The sequence below is a fragment of the Chrysoperla carnea genome, chromosome X (genome assembly GCF_905475395.1).
Source record: "Chrysoperla carnea chromosome X, inChrCarn1.1, whole genome shotgun sequence".
In the NCBI taxonomy this organism is placed as follows: Eukaryota; Metazoa; Arthropoda; class Insecta; order Neuroptera; family Chrysopidae; genus Chrysoperla; species Chrysoperla carnea.
Genome location: NC_058342.1, coordinates 1228751 through 1248063, shown reverse-complemented (window position 1 = coordinate 1248063; position 19313 = coordinate 1228751). Strand labels below are relative to the sequence as shown.

Genomic DNA, 19313 nt, shown 5'->3' with positions numbered 1-19313 from the left:
ATATATATATATATAAATTATATATATATATATAATTTATATATATATATATATATATATATATATATATATATATATATATATATAATTTATATATATATATATATATATAATTTATATATATATATATATATATATATATATATATATATATATATATATATATATATATATATATTTATATAATTTATATATTTATATATTTATAATTTATATATTTATACCACGTTTTAATAAATGTTTTAATTATTTATATACTAATAATTTATAATAAATCCATATAAGATAAAAAATAAAAATTTATACTAAAAATCCTACAGCTAAGTATAAGATTTCATTTTTGGAAAAACTTTTTTTGTCAATAATGACAACGTAATATTATGAAATGTGATAATCGAACATTGACAAAATATATTTAATTAAAAAATACTTTTATTTATGCATTATTATCAATAATTTACTATTAAATTAATTTTTCATTAATTATATAAGGGAATTTTATTCTGATATAAGTATTTAAATATTATATTTATTCTAAATATAAAAAAAATTTATGACAAAAGAAATGATTATAGTATTTGTTGAGAGTAATATAATATTAATTTAAATAAAAACTAATGAATATAATTATTAAAATTTTTTTTAATTTTATGTTATGTAATTTGAATAAAAATAATAACTTTGTTAAGGACGATATGAGATATCATTGTAAGCTTCGTTAAGGAGATTTGTTATAAAAATAAAATAAATAAATAAAATAAATTTATATATATTTTTGGTTCATCCTGTGTTAGGCTACCGAAGGCTATCGAATAATTGGTAACGGGTGCGCTATCTAGTACCGAGTATTAAAACGTTAATATACTTTATCTTGTTATTCACTTTTTTTTTTTGTTGCTTAACTTTTGTATTTAGAAAATATACAATATTATTTATAAAGTTGAACTATAATTGACATAAAATCTTACAAATTTAATTAATATGTATAAAAAAAAAGAGTAACGTATTGATATAATATTAACGGATACTGATTATTTAAGTAACGAATGCATATATTGTTTGTGAAACGAAGTTCACTTGGTATCTAGTAAAAAATAACATTTGCAATGGAAAGTTTATATGTTTTTTTATCATAAAACAAATGAATTGAAATTTAATTGAATGAACTTGATAGTAAATAATATTTTTTTAAATATTTAATTTTTAATAATTCAATTTTTAAAAGATTTATTTTTTTATTGTTCAATCAAGGTAAATCTTAATTTAATTTTTCATTTGAAAAATATGTCGTGTATATGCTTATAATATTTTGTCTTAATGTCATCATAATATGATGAATTATTTCCATAGCAACATATAAAAAAAAAACAATAATTTATATATTTAAAAAGATTGTTTGTTACGCCAGATAAATTTATTTAATTCTTTGTTATTACGAATTGCCAATTGTAAATGGGGTGGAATGATTGACGATTGAATGATGAGTTTTGTGATATCAGGAGCAGCATTACCAGCTAACTTGAGAACTTCTGCAACCAAATATTCCATAACAGCAGCCAAATATACTGGGACACCAGCACTTACTCGTTCAGCATAATTTCCTTTTCGTAAAAATCTGTGAATTCTTCCAACAGGAAATTGTGTTCCTGCTCGGCTTGATCTTGACTTACCCTTAACTTTACTACCTTTACCTCGTCCAGACATAGCGAATAAATTTATTAAATTATTAATTTTTTTAAATATAATTACACAGATTACACGTTATAGCGATTGTAACATAAATGTTTAAAATGTGAATTGGGTATTTTAATTTATAATATTTATAAAATATAAAACTTTAAAAATCAACCAATCACCTTTTAGTATTATTTTTAGAGAGTAGGATTCGCTCATACAGCTCATATATGTACTGACTGGTGTTCTGTAACTATCTGTGTGTATAAAGTGTTCGTAACAATGCCATCAAAAACGAAAAGCAGCCAAAATAAGAGGAAGCGCAAAGAATCATATGCAATTTACATTAACAAAGTATTAAAACAAGTGCATCCTGATACTGGTACCTCTAGTAAAGCTATGAGTATCATGAACAGTTTTGTTAATGATATTTTTGAACGTATTGCTGCTTAAGTATCACGTTTAGCTCAATATAACAAACGTTCAACAATCACAAATCGGGAAATTCAAACCACAGTTCGAATATTATTACCGGGTGAATTGGCAAAGCACGCTGTAGTGAAGGTACTAAAGCTGTAACAAAATATACAAGTTCAAAATAAATAAATCGAAAATATTATTTAGTTGATAACATAAACATACATCAACTTATAAAAACGGCACTCTTTTTAAGAGCGCCATCAAATTTTTGAAATAAGAGTTAATTATTTTTATATAGACAAAAAATTAAAAAATTGAAAAAAGTCAATAAATACATAAACGAATAATATAATATTTAATATAAAATATTATATATTTTTTTGTACTTGAATATCTTTTTATTAGTATATAAATATTATTAATTTTAAATAAATTTTTATTTAGGTACTCTGGATTTTAGGGATAATAAAAATTTGGAATATATATCGTAAATCAATATGACACAAATGCATTTCATTACCTTTTTTTTTTCTTTTTACGTTACTACATGTTTATGTACGCTTATATTTATTAGAAAAACATGTTTAATATTTAAAAAAAATAAATGAAAAATATAAATTTATAATATATTATTTATTGAAAGTGTTAAGCTATACCAAATTATTTATTATCTTTTATAAGGTGAAATGTTTTCTTAGTTATAAATTATATAATCTCTTATCAATACGTGTTTCTCTAAACTCGTACATATAAAAAATATATCAATATATGGTTTAATAATAAAATTTATCCAAAATTCAATGGGTTAATGTATAGTATAATATATAATATACAAATTATAATTTTTTATTGCAGAGATAATACAAAAAAGTATAAGCTAAATATTATGAACAAAATAAATATTCTTTAATAAATTTACTTAATATATACAACATCCATAGTGTTCAGTGTATGTAACAGCATCCCGAATAATATTTTCAAGGAAGACTTCAAGTACACCTCGAGTATCTTCATAAATTAAATCAGAGATACGTTTTACTCCACCTCGTCATGCTAGACGACGAATTGCAGGTCTTATTATACCTTGGATATTATCTCGCAAAACTTTTCTATGATGCTTTGAACCCCCTTTTCCAAGACCCTTTCCCTTTTTTCCTCTACCTGTCATTTTAATGAAATTTAATTTACAAAATTTTAACGAATAACACGTATGTATGTGAGCGGCGGTTCAACTGTGCCTTTTCATATAAAGCATTTAAGATTTTATAAGCCACGCCTATACAATTTGATTAGTTCATTCTCTGGTATCGATCCAATAGAATAGGACAACAAAAATTTTGAAATTTCATATAAATATAAATAAAACATATTTAATTCGCATCTGAACGTTTGACTTTGTAGTATCAAAGTGTTGAATTAAAGTTCTAAAATTGTGTGTTTTTTGTAAAAACATTATTATTTTAAAATGGCTAGAACCAAACAAACTGCACGTAAGTCAACTGGTGGTAAAGCACCAAGAAAACAATTAGCAACGAAAGCTGCACGTAAAAGTCCACTATCAACTGGTGGAGTCAAAAGCCACAGATATATCGTCCTGGCACAGTAACTTTACGTGAAATTCGTCGTTATCAAAAAAGTACTTAATTGTTAATTCCTATATAATTGTTAATTCCTATATAACCATTCCAAAGTTTAGTATGTGAAATTGCACAAGATTTTAAAACAGACTTACGTTTCCAAAGTTCAGCTGTTATGGCATTACTAGAAGAAAGTGAAGGCTTTTTCGTAGGTTTGTTTGAAGATACCAATTTAAGCGCAATTCATGCAAAGCTTGTTACAATTACGCCAAAGGATATTCAAATGGCAAGACGTATTCGTGGAGAACGTTCATAAGGATTTTAAATGACAACCTAAAGAAAAAAAGAAATATTTTCGGAAAATAAATATTATTCTTAAAACATTTATTCAAATAAAATAAAACGTTTTTAAATTTCTGATATAAATATAAGCGATTGCTATTCCAAAAACTAACTTTATTTCATAAAATTTTAAAGTTACCATGATAAATGAAATAAATTACCATAATGAACAACATATACAATGAGTGTTAAAAAAAATTAAATTATATTTTTAGTAAAAAGACAACCGCACACAGTGTTCTCAAGCGGTCACCCATTCAAGTACTGACTGTGCCCAATATTGCTTAATTTCGGCGATATTACATAAACAATACATAACATTTACAAAATGTATTACAAAATGTAAAAGATAACATATTGTATGATACTAATAGAAGGTCATTAGCCTGCTGGCTTTCAACCTCAGCTTGGATTAGTTTTATTTTACAATTTTAGAAAATGTATGTTTTAAGTTTTATTGCTAGTTTTTGGTTATTATAGGAGTATGGTTTGGTTGGAATTTTCAGGAAAAGGTAGAGGGAAAAAACCTGTTTAACATTTTGACGGGTGGTGTGATATTTTTTTTTTCTTACAATACTTTAATTTAGAATAGAAAATACATGATATTAATTTAATTTTAGTTTTGAATTTTTGCCATGTGATTTTTATGTAAATACTTTAATACTATTTAAGTTAATATTTTTATAAGGTTATTGACTAATAAAAATATATGAAAGTAAAGCAAAATGGAAAAATAAAATTATAGGATGCATGGGCTGAACCTAAACACTAGTTTTCAATACCGAAGTCCATCACGCTGCCACTGAGCTACTGAGCGACTGTTTGTATATATCATATTTTATACTCTCGTAGTATAGCTATGTTTCTTATGTTGTATTGAAAACAAACTTGTCTGTGAGATGTTTTGTTACTTTGCTCTTATGTAAATTTCTGCAAACAAGCCTTTTCCTTTGTGTGTGATATAGTTTTTAGTTGTGGGTATATCAGCATGTATATCAGTCAGTTCGTGTAAAGTATTTATGCGGGTCTATCTGCCTTTGCTCATTACCAGTCGTAAGTATCTGTCTTGTAGTCTTTGTATAGGTGGAGTAAAACGTATCTCTGATTTAATTTATGAAGATACTCGTGGTGTACTTGAAGTCTTCCTAGAAAATATTATTCGGGATGCTGTTACATACATTGAACACTATGGATGTTGTACATATTAAGTAAATTTATTAAAGAATATTTATATTTACCTTATACTTTTTTGTATTATCTCTGCAATAAAAAATTATAATTTGTATATTATATATTATACTATACATTAACCCATTGAATTTTGGATAAAGTTTATTATTAAACCATATATTGATATATTTTTTATATGCACGAGTTTAGAGAAACACGTATTGAGAAGAGATTATATAATTTATAACTAAGAAAACATTTCACCTTATAAAAGATAATAAAGAATTTGGTATAGCTAACACAATAAATAATATATTATAAATTGTAAGTTGTGTTCGATTTTTTTGTGTCCACACAGGTGCGGTGTAACTAATTATTGGTCTAATAATTACCGTGTACAAAAGGTTTTTATTTTGGATTGAAATGGGGCTTTTTTCATTTAAGAGTGGATATAGAGTTCGAATGGAATTGTTTACTTTTTCAAAGATATTTTTTAATGTGATTTTTGAGTTTTAGTTTTTATCCAGGGTTACTCTCAAGTATTTTACACTGTACTTAGCTAGGGTTTTTATTTGAAATGGTGAAGTAACCCTGGTGTCTTTAATTTTTTTTGTGAAGATGATACGCTTAGTTTTGTTTTCGTTTAGTTTTATTTTCCATTCATAAAGGAATTTTAGGACTAGGTTTAGGTGAATTTGGGTCTGATTATCAGTCATCTATGCATTGAACGAGTGCGTTTGGACGGCTGTGTCGTCTGCATAGATGGCTAGCTATGTTTTTGGAAATTTAGGGAAGTCATTTATGAAGTAATTAAATAGCGCAAGCCCAAGGATGCTTTCTTGGGGTACTCCTGCTCTAGAACATTTGACTTCACAGGGAAAGTTGTTTAGTTTAACTACAAACTTCCTGTTTTTAAGGTTAGATGGTTATTAGTTGTATAAGCTGGTCAGGAAATTTGTAGTTGATTAATTTGTACAAGAGTCAATCCTACCAGATGGTGTCTAATGCCTTTTCAATATGTCCCGCTATGAATCCAAATTGTTCATCAATAATTAATTCATTATGGTTTTCGAAAGAGTGGACAAGCAGTTTTGATAGAGTACTCGGGAGGCTTATTGGTCGATAGTTGTTTGGGTTGGTTGGGTCTTTATTTGGCTTCGGTATAGGTATGCTGATTGCTTTTTTCCACTGACCTGGGAAATAACCCGTTGTTAGAATAGCGTTTATGATATAAATTCGTTGTACTATTGTTTTCTGTGTGTATTTTGTTATGATTCTATAGTCTATTCCATCAGCTCCTGGGGATTTCTTATTGGGTAGTGTTTTAATGATGTTTATGATTTCTTTGGAAATGGTTAGGAGTATCTGTTTAGGATGTCCCCTATGATGGTCCTTTGTCGTTGTCCGTGAAGTATGTGTCATTGTTAAGGAACAGAATTGGGGCAGGTTTTTTGGGTTTTTTAGGGATTTGGGTCATTTTCCAGATGGAGTTATCGTTTGGGGATAGTTTTTCTAGTTTGGATTGCCACTTTGGGTAATGAGGAGGAGATGAATTTTGTGTTAACCTCTTCGTTTATTTCGTCAGGATTGTATAGGTTTTTATATATTTTGATAGTGTCATTAAGGTCTCTTTTGAACTTTTCCCAGTCAGTTCTTTTGGGGTGTATGTGAGTGTGAAGTGTACAAGGTTGTGAACTGATTTTAGGGCTAGACTGTTTTTGATGTGTTTGTTTGGTATTAAGTCTATGCATGTTGGTGTCGTGTTGTTTTCAGGAGAGTGTGTGAAGGATTGTTGTTTTTAGTGAAGGTTTGTAGGGTAATGCCGTTCGTATTGTTTCTGATGTTGTTCCATGTCGAGTGCGTGGCCTTGATTTCTCTGATAACGAGTACTTTCTCTCCAACTGATGTTAAAATTTCAAGGTCAAGGTGGGTGAATTTATTGGACGGTCTATTGTACGCGGAAATTATGTGAGTGTTGTTACAGAGTTTTATGCAAATTTTCTCTATCGCGAGGCGGTTGTCAAATAAATTGATTTATTGGCAATGTTATTTTTTATAATTATAGCTACTAGCCCCCGCAATCAGTCCGGTCCTTACGCACAATTTGGTAATTTGGAATTTTTATTTTGTGTTTGTCAGTCAGTTTCGTTTTGTTTATAATTATAATTTCTAGGTTGCTGTATATGTAGGTTGTAACGAGTATTGTGGATAAAAACGTGACTTACTATCTTTTTAGAAAAACAAAATGTATGTTAGACGTTTGATAATTTTTATTCAACTCAACTGCTAGACGGTTACGGAAATTACAATTATTTTTACAAGAGTGACATCTGTTACTTAAACTGATTATAGTGACATCTATTACAAAATTTTTTAACAAACAATTGGTTGATTATTCAAAATTCAAAACATAAATTAATTTTACTAGATGTTGTAAATAAAAGAAACTTAAATATAAAAACTAACACCCCTTCTCAACATATAGTGAAATTAAATTAACACAAGCCAATTGCTCTTGCATGCTTTTGAAGTTTTGATCCATCTAAAGGTTTGGTTAACATATCTGCAACCATGTTGTCAGTATGACAATAAACTGCTACAATTTCTTTTTGAGATATATGTTGGTGTACAAATTTGTATTTTATGTCGATGTGCTTCACTCGTTGATGACAGACACGATCATTAAGCAATTTAATACACCCCGGGTTATCTTCAAATACTTTGATAGGAGTTTTTATTTTCTGGTCAAAATCCTTTAATATCCGAACTATCCAGATAAGATCACGTAGTGCTTCAGCAAAAGCAATAAATTCAGCTTCAGTCGAAGATAATGATATTGATGTTTGTTTACGGCTCGTCCAATTTATTAGTGCACCATTGAAAACAAAACAATATCCGGTATTTGATTTTCTATCTATCGGGTCTCCAGCCCAATCGGCATCTACATAACAATAAAAATTTTCATCATTATCATAATTACCTAATTTTAATTTATACGATTTTGTAGCTTTCAAATATTTGAAAACTCTTTTCACTTCGTTCCAGTCGCTTTGTTTTGGGTCGCTTACACGCCTAGCTAATATTGATGTTGCAATAGCGATGTCTGGTCTTGTATTTGTTGATAAATACAACAACGATCCAATTGCACTTCGATAAACTTCTTGTGATGCGAATGGTTCTTCATTAATTTTTTGTGTTAAATAACCAATATTCATTGGTGTAGTTGAATCCTTGGCATTCTCCAAATTAAATTCATACAATTTGTTTAAAATATAATTTTCTTGATTCATATAAAATATATTATCTTTATCCCTTTCGAATTGTATTCCAAGATAATATTGTAAATTTCCAAGATTTTTAATGATTAATTCAGTATTCATCAATGTTTCAAAATCATCAATAAGTTTTACATCCGTTGATGCTACCACTATGTCATCTACATGGTTTGAAATATAAATGAATTGTTTGTAGATTTTCTTTATATACAAACATAAATCGTTTTTACTTTGTACATAACCATTTTTCTTCATAATTAAATCGAATTTCTTATTCCATTCATTTGCGCCTTGTTTAAGACCATATAAATTTTTTTATTAGTTTACATACCTGATTAGTGTTACCTACTACAAATCCTTTAGGTTGCTTCATGTAAACTTCATGAGATAAATCACCATTTAAGTATGCAGTTTGTATGTCGAAATGTCGAACTACCATGTTTTTCATTCCAGCTACAGTAAGTAAAATTTTTAGTGTTGTCGGATTTGCCACTGGTGCAAAAACTTCGTCATAGTCTCGACCATATTTTTGTGAAAAACCTTGAGCTACTAAACGTGCTTTAAACTTTACTACATTACCATCTTGATCTGTTTTTGTTTTATAAACCCATTTGCATCCAATAGCACTTTGATTCGGAGGCAAATCTGTGATTTTCCAAGTTCCATAATCGTGAAGTGAATTTATTTCTTCCGACATAGCTTTTAACCAATTTACTGAATTTGGTCCATTTATAGCTTCTTCATATGTTATTGGATCTGGAATCTTTTGGTTCGTAACTTTATTTATTTCCATAATCAAACGGTTTGGTGGTACACCTTTGTTTCGTCTTGTAGAAGATCTTGTATTTTGATTTTCATTGTGTTCCCCTTCTGGATCATTACCAATTGTTATATTTTCTTCATTTAAATCTGTTTGGTGTTGAACTGGTTCATCTACTGAATCAGAATTTAATATTTCGACTTCATGATTTGGTTCTTCATGTATTTCATTTTGAATTTCATGTTGTATTTCTTCTTTTTCAGCTTCAATAAATTTTACATCACGACTAATTTTAATTTTGTTCGTGTAACTGTTTAGAAGACGATACCCTTTTGTACCAAATTCGTATCCAACGAAATATAATTTTTCTGCTGTATTGTCCAACTTTTTACGTTCATCTTTTGGAATATGAACGTATGCTGGTGTACCAAAAGTTCGAAAATAATTTAAATTTGGTTTTTTGTTGTACCAGAGTTGATATGGGGTTGATTTTATACTTTTGCTTGGTAAACGATTAAGTATGTGATTCGCTGTATTCACCGCCTCTCCCCAATATTGTTTATGGAGATTTGAACTATTTAGCATACAACGCGTCATTTCTATTAGTGTTCTATTTTTCCGTTCTGCTACGCCATTTTGTTGTGGTGTTTTGGGTACAGTAAATTCTGTTTTAATACCTTTTGATTTACAATAGTTACGTAATTCATTTGTCAAATATTCTCCACCTCTGTCGGATCGAATAATTTTGGGCACTTTACCGTGTTGCGTTTTCATCATTTCTACAAATTCAACTAATTTTTCTTTTACATCAGATTTTTGTTTCAGCAAATATATATGGTTATATCTAGAATAATCATCTATTAAAGTAAGTATATATCTATTACCTCCAGGTGTAGTAACTTGTAGGGGTCCACATACATCTGTGTGTATTAAATCCAATTTATCAGCTGATTTGGTTAATGATTTTTGTGGAAATGGATCTCTGGTTTGTTTACATTGTAGACAAATTTCACAAATATCTTTATGACTACAATCTTTAATTTCCATGTCAACTGCCAGTTCGGCCATTTTCTTTATATCAACTAAATTTCGGTGTCCAAGTATTTTATGCCATTCATGTATACATTTCGATTTTTGTGGATTCATAACGTTGAAGGATTGGTGATTTGCTTTATAAATGTCATTTCGTGAATTCACTACCATTAATGTTTTTCCATCTTTATTTATTTCACATTTTTCATTTTTAAATATAATATTGCACCCCTTTTTAGCTAATTTACTGACTGATAGTAAATTACATTTGAGTTTCGGTACGAATTGGACTTCGCTCAGTTGTATTTTAACACCACTACCAGTTTTAAATTGAACTATGCCAGTACCCTTTATTGGTAGATTCCTACCATCGGCTAGTTTAACTGAATTCATATCAGATTTATTTAATTGCGTAAAAAGTGGTTCATAATTACACATATGTGAAGATGCACCTGAATCAATACACCATTCAGATGAATTTACTTTATTTTGGTTAGACATCAAACAAACTAAGCCATCTTTACAAACGTTTTCGTCCTTATCGTTTTTCTGAACTACGTTAACTTTATGCACACGATTCTCATTTTCTTTCTTCTTTTTCCATGATGCAAATTTGCGGCAATCTGATTTTAAATGATTCTTCTTCTTACAGAAAAAACAATAAATTTTAGAACTGTCAAAAGTGTTATTTATTTTATTAACTTTATAAACTTTTTCACCACTTTCACTTGTATTTTCATCATTTTGTCTTCTTTTATACTCTTGTAAAAGTTTATTTTTGACCATAGTTTTCGTCAAATCTGCTTCAGCACGTGATTCAAGGGCAGTAATTAAAACACTATAACTTTCAGACAAACTAGACAAATACAATGCTACTGCTAAAGCGTCCGCTATTGGCTCACCTAATGTGCTTAATTCATCCATGCACTCATCCATCGCATTTAAATGGGTTGTCATATTTCCTCCCTCAGGTAATATCATTCGACATAACCGTCTTAAAAGTCGAACTTTGTTGGATAAAGTTGATTTTTGATGATACTCCTTCAGTGCTTTGGCTGTGACTTTATTTTTAACGTGAATAATTTGATTGTCCTCAATTGATAAACCTATATGTGCACGTGCTTTGCCATCTTTTATGTTCCATGTGCTTAATTCTGTTGCGTCTATAGGTGCAGTTTCCTCGATAACTGACCATAAATCTTCTTTTATTAATAGAAGTTCCATTTTATATTTCCATACTTGATAATTATCATCGTTTAATTTTACAATTTGCAACTTAGCTGTATCCGCCATTTTAACGTATGATGTATGTATTGGTTAAGATAAAAATTATTTATTTTACGAAAAGTAATCCAAAAATATCGTAGAAATAATACGTCCACTGTTTTTCTTAATTAATGTCATAGTAAATCTGGTACCATAACCTGTAGGTTGTAACGAGTATTGTGGATAAAAACGTGACTTACTATCTTTTTAGAAAAACAAAATGTATGTTAGACGTTTGATAATTTTTATTCAACTCAACTGCTAGACGGTTACGGAAATTACAATTATTTTTACAAGAGTGACATCTGTTACTTAAACTGATTATAGTGACATCTATTACAAAATTATTTAACAAACAATTGGTTGATTATTCAAAATTCAAAACATAAATTAATTTTACTAGATGTTGTAAATAAAAGAAACTTAAATATAAAAACTAACAGTATATAGGTCCTAAGTTCGGTCAGTTTGACTCAAGGCCGTTTGCGTTCCAGATGACGACTTCTACGGACATTTAATTCATTTAGAGTTTTGTTGACAGAAGTTGTGAAATACCTGGACTTTTTGCAGTCCTGTTGTGCATGTTTTCAGCGTTTGGTTTATTTGCTCTATTAGGATTACCATTTTGTTAATATCGATTAGTTTTACTAGTTGATCCATATGGCGTTTGATGGTTTTGTTGGGTTTGAGCTTGGTTATTTGGAATCGGGCTGCTGCTTGTCCATGCACTTGTTGTTGGTACCGATGCCGGAATGCATTTTTGTGCGGTATTGTTGTTTTGGTAAACGCGCTTTCGTGTGGCGTGCTTTTTTTGTATCGCCTCTATTCGTCTTACGTACTCTGTACAGTCTGTTGAGTTTGCTGGGTGATTATTGCCGCAGTTAGCACCTTCCAAATGTAGTATATTTGAGTCGAACCTGTCTGGGAATTTTGAGCAGTCTCTTGTATATATGATCTAGGACGCTCTTAAGGGACTTTGGTGAGGGCTGATAGTTGGTGGTAGGGTGCCCACATTGCTTATAACGGTGGCATCGAATGATAAATTTATTGTTGTAGTGTATTTGCCAATCTATCTTTGTGCTTTAAACATAGCGTATATTTGCTCGAACAAACTTAAGTGTGATTGACTGATCTGTAGTAACGAGGAATAGCGGCCTCCTTGTGTTCTTCATTTTGATAACGTTGATTACGTTTATTTTGTCTTTGTTTTCTATTTTGTCTTTTATATCATTTGTTTCGACATCTGCATATATACCACCTAAGACAAATGCATGGTGTCTGTCTTTTTTCGGATTGTATGTATGATACTCCGTTTTTGCCTCTTTTTGTAGGTTTATATGGTAAAGATCATGCTCTTCCTTATCGTGTATGAATAGACTTGTTGAGAATTTTGAATATTTAATATGAAATCCTTTTTGGATTTGTTTTCTCAGTCGATCTAAGAGTGTTTTTTGTTTCGTTATTTCGCTCTGAAATACGTTTGGAGGTGGTGATCTAGCCTTAAATTGTTTTTTGTTTATTCACTTGTTCATCTTCATGCTCCATTGGTGTAGCATTATTGTCATTTCGGCTGGATTTTTTTGTGGCAATTGATCTTTTTCTTTCCCTTATAAGACATTGAACCTGTTTTGTACAGGAACGTTATAGTTTTTGAAGCAATCCGCAATTGAGTATCAAGGTGTTGTTTTCGGAATGTGGGTGTCAAATTTGTTTCCATTGCTGGTTATTTTACATTTCATTCGTATTATTTTCATTGTTGTCTTTTTTTAAAATTATTTTGTCTTGCACTAAATGTTGGCAAAATTTTTATTAATTGGGGAGTGGGAGAGATATTATACGCACCGTCCCCGGCAAAAGCTATTTGCTGCGGCCCTGTTTTATTTATTTTTTTTTAATTTTAAGATAACTTTGATTTTAAAATGTTGTTTTTTTATCATGTGTGCAATCACTGATATTAATTAATATAATTCAAAATATATGTTTCTATATCACAACGGATATTTTGGTGTTTTCATTTTCAACGTGGTATGGTTGTTGCCAATAATAAATGAAAATTTTTTGAAATGTATTGCCCATAAATGCCATTAAAATAATAACCGTGAAATTTTTTCAACATAACTAAATCGTAGTGTAAATGGTAAAAGAAAAAAAAAACGTGTGCCAGTATTTTAAAAGTAGTGAAAGTAATTTATGTGTTTGTCGTTTATGAGAATAATCTCTCTCTGTAATTTTCAACTCAGTGTAGTTTTCATTTTTAAATATAATTAGAACAAAAAGTCCATAAGACCAAACAAATAACATAAAATTATAAACATAATACCGTTAGTCTAGGCGTAATGGGTAGAGTGTCCGGCTGGAAATTTGTTCATCAATAAATAACAAGTTCGATCCTTGCCGCCAGATTTATAAATTTATATTATTTGACAGGAATGGAATTGTCAAGATTCGTAAATGCATTGTGTTTTTTTTTAACTGAGAGTGAATTTATACGAATTTATTTGTAATATATGAATTTATAACAATTATAAACAAATAATATTTTAAGTGATTTTTTCTATTTTACATGTTTATAGATCTTTCTCAATAAATATGGAGAAATAAAGTTACTTTTTATAATAAATCGTTAAAGATAAATTTAACATAAATAAAAACTTACTCAGATATTTACTAAGATATTGTATAATACACTGATTAAGGATGTGAAATATTTTATTCATTAAAATTTGTTTCTAATTACATAGTGGAAGTGTTAAATTAAAAAGTAAAAAAATCGTAATTCAAAATTCTAAAAAAAAAAAATTCGATAAACCCCACACACAAACACACAAAAAGGAAACTTTTAAAACAATAACTACTAATTTTAAAGTAATTGTGACATCGTTTGTGGGGCAATCAGCTGCGTGCTGGACTTAAGATTGTTCCGAGCCTACTATACCTGCGCTACTAGATTAATACTCATTAATCATCATTCTTTATTATTATTTTAATAATCATCATTCTTTATTATTAATATAATTTACAAACTATAAAATAACCCGTTCCAGTGAAATTAATAAATCAAACGCAAGTAATTTTGCGAATAATGATACGGTTTTAATAAATGGTTCTAATAAATCAGTTAAAAACTAATCAGTGAATTTAAATAGATAAATACATATTTGTGTAAAAAAATTAAAGTGTGCTAATTTAAAGTTAACCTAAGAGTGTTAATTTAAATTTAACGTCATAATTGTGTTTTCTGTGTACGTGGTACAAAATGAGTTTCGATCAAATTTTGGAAGCAATAAAAAAATTAGAGGATAATGTATAACTTCAAATAGCGAATTCAGAGGATAAATTGTCAAAGCAACTCCAGCTGTTAAGTTCAACCCAAGCTTCACTTCAAAGTGAAATTCAAGAACTAAAACTAAAAAACGAGATCCACGACCAAGAACGTAGACGTAAAAATATGATTGTATATGGTCTTACTGAAATAGAAAACAACTACCTTGACCTAGAAGCTAGAGTATTCGATTTAATAACTGGAAAATTACAAGTAAACAATATTAACATAGAAAAACATAATATCACCTAACGCAAATAACCCTAAAAAACGCCCCATCGAAGAAAGTCCAATAAATACGATGCAATAGACGAAGATGAATTTTCAAGAAGCTAGCACCCTACCTACTGTTGGCTCGAAAACATTTAATGCAAGGCCAACTAGAACTTCTTTCTACAAACAATCGTCAATAGCAGACTTTACTAGACCGCGGAGTAATTCATTAACAGAAGAAATACTTCAAACTAATAAAAAGGCGCAACCTAAATCAAATGACAACTATCAAAAGAGTCCTACTATCAACGAAAAATAAACAAACGAGAAATAAACGAGAAAACTCAAAGAAAAACTGAAACCATGATCGATGAATTACAAGACCCCAAGTCATTAACTAATAATGAACAAACTCTAAACCTCCCAATACGGTCGGCAACCGCGGGAGAGACAAGCCACAACCCTCCTTTCACAAATGATACACAAAAATTAAACCAAACTATAGAAAATTATATTCAATTGAAAACTGTGTCGAATTTAGGGACCTAATTCATATAAATACCTTAAATGTCCGCACACTGAGGGCAGAAGACAAAATGCTAGAACTAACCATAACAATTATAATAAATAATACTGTATTTAGCCCGAAGGCATTACAGGTGGTTGGTATACATTATCAACTATTTAACAATTATGAATCACTGCGAACGATTTGATAGAATTTGGACAAACAATAAAATTTAAGAAAATTGTTAAAACAATAAAATTAACAATTAGATAAATTAATATAAATTCAATAAGTATGATTAACAATAAAAAAAAAAGAATAATAATAATAAAAAAAAAAGAATAAAATGCGTATGATAACTAAAAAATGTGCCAACAATAGTACATTTCCCACAAATAGTTTTTTATACTAATACACTAACATTAACAAGTAATTTTAAAAAAAGTACAGATTTATAAACGAAAAATGATTCAAAAATAAATTCAGATTTAACACTCACAGATTGTCACTCCCATTCTTCGATGATAAACTTCCTAATTTTCAAAGCGTGTATGCAGTACAGATACAAAGCGGTGAATTTTTCTTTACTTGTTTCCTTTAGTAGTATCTGAAGGATGTTATTAGACCTGATGATGAAAGGTTTTAGAAATGTGGTTCTATTTCATGAAAATATCGGGTACGATAGTATGAAATGTTCCCGTGTATCATTTTCATTGCTGTTGCAGAGAGATCGTTTTTCCACCGTGCTCCATCTGTAAAAATAGTCTTTACTGAGCAGCCTGACTTGAAGTTTTTCCATAAGGCGTGATCCATAAGTTGGGTGATCACTCTCATTTTGTCGATACACATCGGGAATCTGTAATTTTCGTTAGTACCTTCACTTACAGTCACAAAGTGTTTGTACATTCTTTGAAGATCGAGCAATCTAAGATGGTTGGAGTAATTTTGAATTATACCGTTCATGCTTGGCTTCACAGTCTGACAACATTAACTGTCCCATATATCATTGGCTAGGTTATATTTAAAAGGGCTTACAGTTGAGACAACCAATTATATTTGACGATGTTCTGTTCATTATTGTCCAAAACCATCATTCGATTGTAGCACTTTTTAATATACTTATTCTCAAAAGTGTTCAATAATTTGATCCACCAGTTGAGAACTATTTTAATCGCTTTAACTCCAAGATGAGTAGTACCCGTTTCAACTGTTACAAGATTATGTGATGTGTTCTTTGGTAAGTTAAGAATATTGTTTAGAAATCTACATTGCACTTTGTCTATCTCGTCAATATATTTCATGCTCCAGGTTTCCGCTCCATATAGTAACGTTGTGGAGACAATTGATTCGAATAGCCCTATTTTAGTTTCCCATGAATCTGATTTTGTTTTCGCTAACAAACTTCTTTTGCTCCCATGCTAGAACTAACTATTGCGCTAGATTAATGAAAATGGGATTTTCTTGGATTATCAGAAATACGAAGAAACCATACGAAAATTTTACAAACCAAAAAAGTTTAAACAGGTCATTCTGCAACCCTCTCTTCTGTCATTCTGCAGCCAATAACGGCAACTAAGGTGTGGCTTTTTACGTCAAGAACTATCTTGTCAAGCATATGTCGTAGTTTAAGCCTGTTTCTGATCGAATCGCAGTTTTGAAAATTGAAATTAAATCTATTAATTTACTAATTATTCAAGTCCATGCACATACAGCAGAGCCAAACATTGAACATTAAGAGTTGTTTTACAATATTTTAGAAGAAACATTAAGAAAGCACAAACCAAAAAATGACTTTAAATTAGTTATGGGAGACTGACTGTACCGCTAGAATAGGTGAATGATTGCAAGGAAAAGAAAGAACAGTTGGAAAATTTCATTTTGGTAGTCGAAACGAGAGAGGAGATTATATGGTCAACCTCAGAATTGGAAATAATTTAAAAATTTCGAATAACTTTTTCAAACATAAATCAGGCAGACCATGGACATGGATGGTCCCCAATTAACAAAAATACCAATTAGATTATATTATGATCAACTTATTGCGAGATGTAAAAAATTGTGAAGTCCTAAATAATTTCATTCCGACCATCGTTTGATAAGATTGTCATTATATCTAAAATCTAAGCTAATACGTTCTAAGAAATATGGATCTAAAACTACTGAAATACCTGAAGAAGATCAGCTTATTTTCCTAAATGAATTAGAAAAGTCAAATTTAAGACTGAACTTGAATTATGTAACGACGTACAAAAATTATACAATAAGATAGAAGAACCTATCCACCATGCATCAACTCAAGCAAAACTGTCAACAATATATTCCCCAGAATATCGCAAAAATGTCAACAATAACATGCTACCTGAGAACACTAAAGAATTGATCGACAAAAGAGAAAAATTGAAACAACTTCGAAACAATGTAAAAGATATCATTGAATTCTGCGAAATAAATAAACTAATTAAATGATCTGTTCGAAAAACATACGAAAAGTAGAGACGACACGATTAAAAATCTTCTAGTCAACAATCCACGTACTAAGAAAATATTAAATTCAAAGAGCCTTCACTCAGCACAGACATGGATTACATGTTTACTTGACGAGAATGGCATCGAACAGTTTGATCGTGAAACTACACTGTCCATAGCAACGAATTTCTATAAGAAATTTTATTTCAAAAACGAACCTCTGTCTATTGATCTACCTTTACCAGAAGATATACCCGCGATTTCAAAAGATGAAATTACGCCAGTAGTCAGTACATTACAAACAGATAAGGCAGGTGGGAGAAATAAAATTACAAATAAACACCTCAAACTTGCATACGATATTCTAATACAATATCTTGAGAAACTTTTCAATTTAGTCATTGAATCCGAGAATATCCCATAGCAATGGACTATTGCGAAAATATAAACTTATCTATAAAAAAGGTGATAAAAGAAATATGTCTAACATCGACCATCTATAGGACTTCCTCTAAGATTATCCAAAAAAGGATTTCTGGAGTATTATCTGAATACCAATCATCGAACCAAGCTGGTTTTAGAAAAAACTTTTCAACTGTTGATCATATCTTTACCATAAACCAAGTGATAGAAAGAAGTTGGGAATACAACCTAACCATTTATATAGCTTTCATAAACCTTAGTAAAGCCTTTGATTGCTTAAAACACCATATTATCATCGAAAGCCTAAAATATGCTGGGGTTGGTACAAAGTATATCAGACTTATACATAAAATTTATTCGCCCGGAAAAGCCTGTGTCGAAACAGAAAAATTCCTTTTGAGTTAAAACGGAGAGTTAAACAAGGAGATCCACTCAGCTCAGACCTATTCAATTTTGCATTAGAATATGTTTTCAGAAAAATTGACTGAACGGAATACGGTATAAATATCAATGGTGAGATTTTGTCAAACATGAGGTTCGCAGATGATCTGGCAATTATTTGTAATTCACCCAATAACATTGCAATTATGCTGAATCAACTAAACGACCATCTAAAACCAGCGGGCTTCAACATTAACTACTCAAAATTATTACCAACGGTCCAATGATACCAATATATTTAGAAAACAATTATCTCGCTTATGCAGAAGACTACATGTACTTGTGTGAAATTGTATCCTTTAAAGATCAGTATAACAAAGAAATACAACACCGCTGCGCCAAAGCCTGGCAGAAATTCTGGTCTCTAATAGAAGTTCTGAGAGGCGACTACTCTTTAAATGTGAGAGGTCAGGTAATTGATACA

At 29.8% G+C, this 19313-nt stretch overlaps 1 protein-coding gene and 1 pseudogene across 1 annotated transcript; both read left to right on the top strand.

Moving 5' to 3' along the window:
- The first annotated feature begins 1956 nt into the window (after nt 1-1956).
- LOC123302292 (histone H2B-like) lies at nt 1957-2276 on the top strand. Its single transcript, XM_044885164.1, is given in 2 exon segments — nt 1957-2227; nt 2230-2276. Coding segments are annotated over 2 exon segments (318 nt in total).
- A 1283-nt stretch (nt 2277-3559) lies between these two features.
- On the top strand, nt 3560-3987 carry LOC123302683 (annotated as a pseudogene).
- Nucleotides 3988-19313: the final 15326 nt, after the last annotated feature.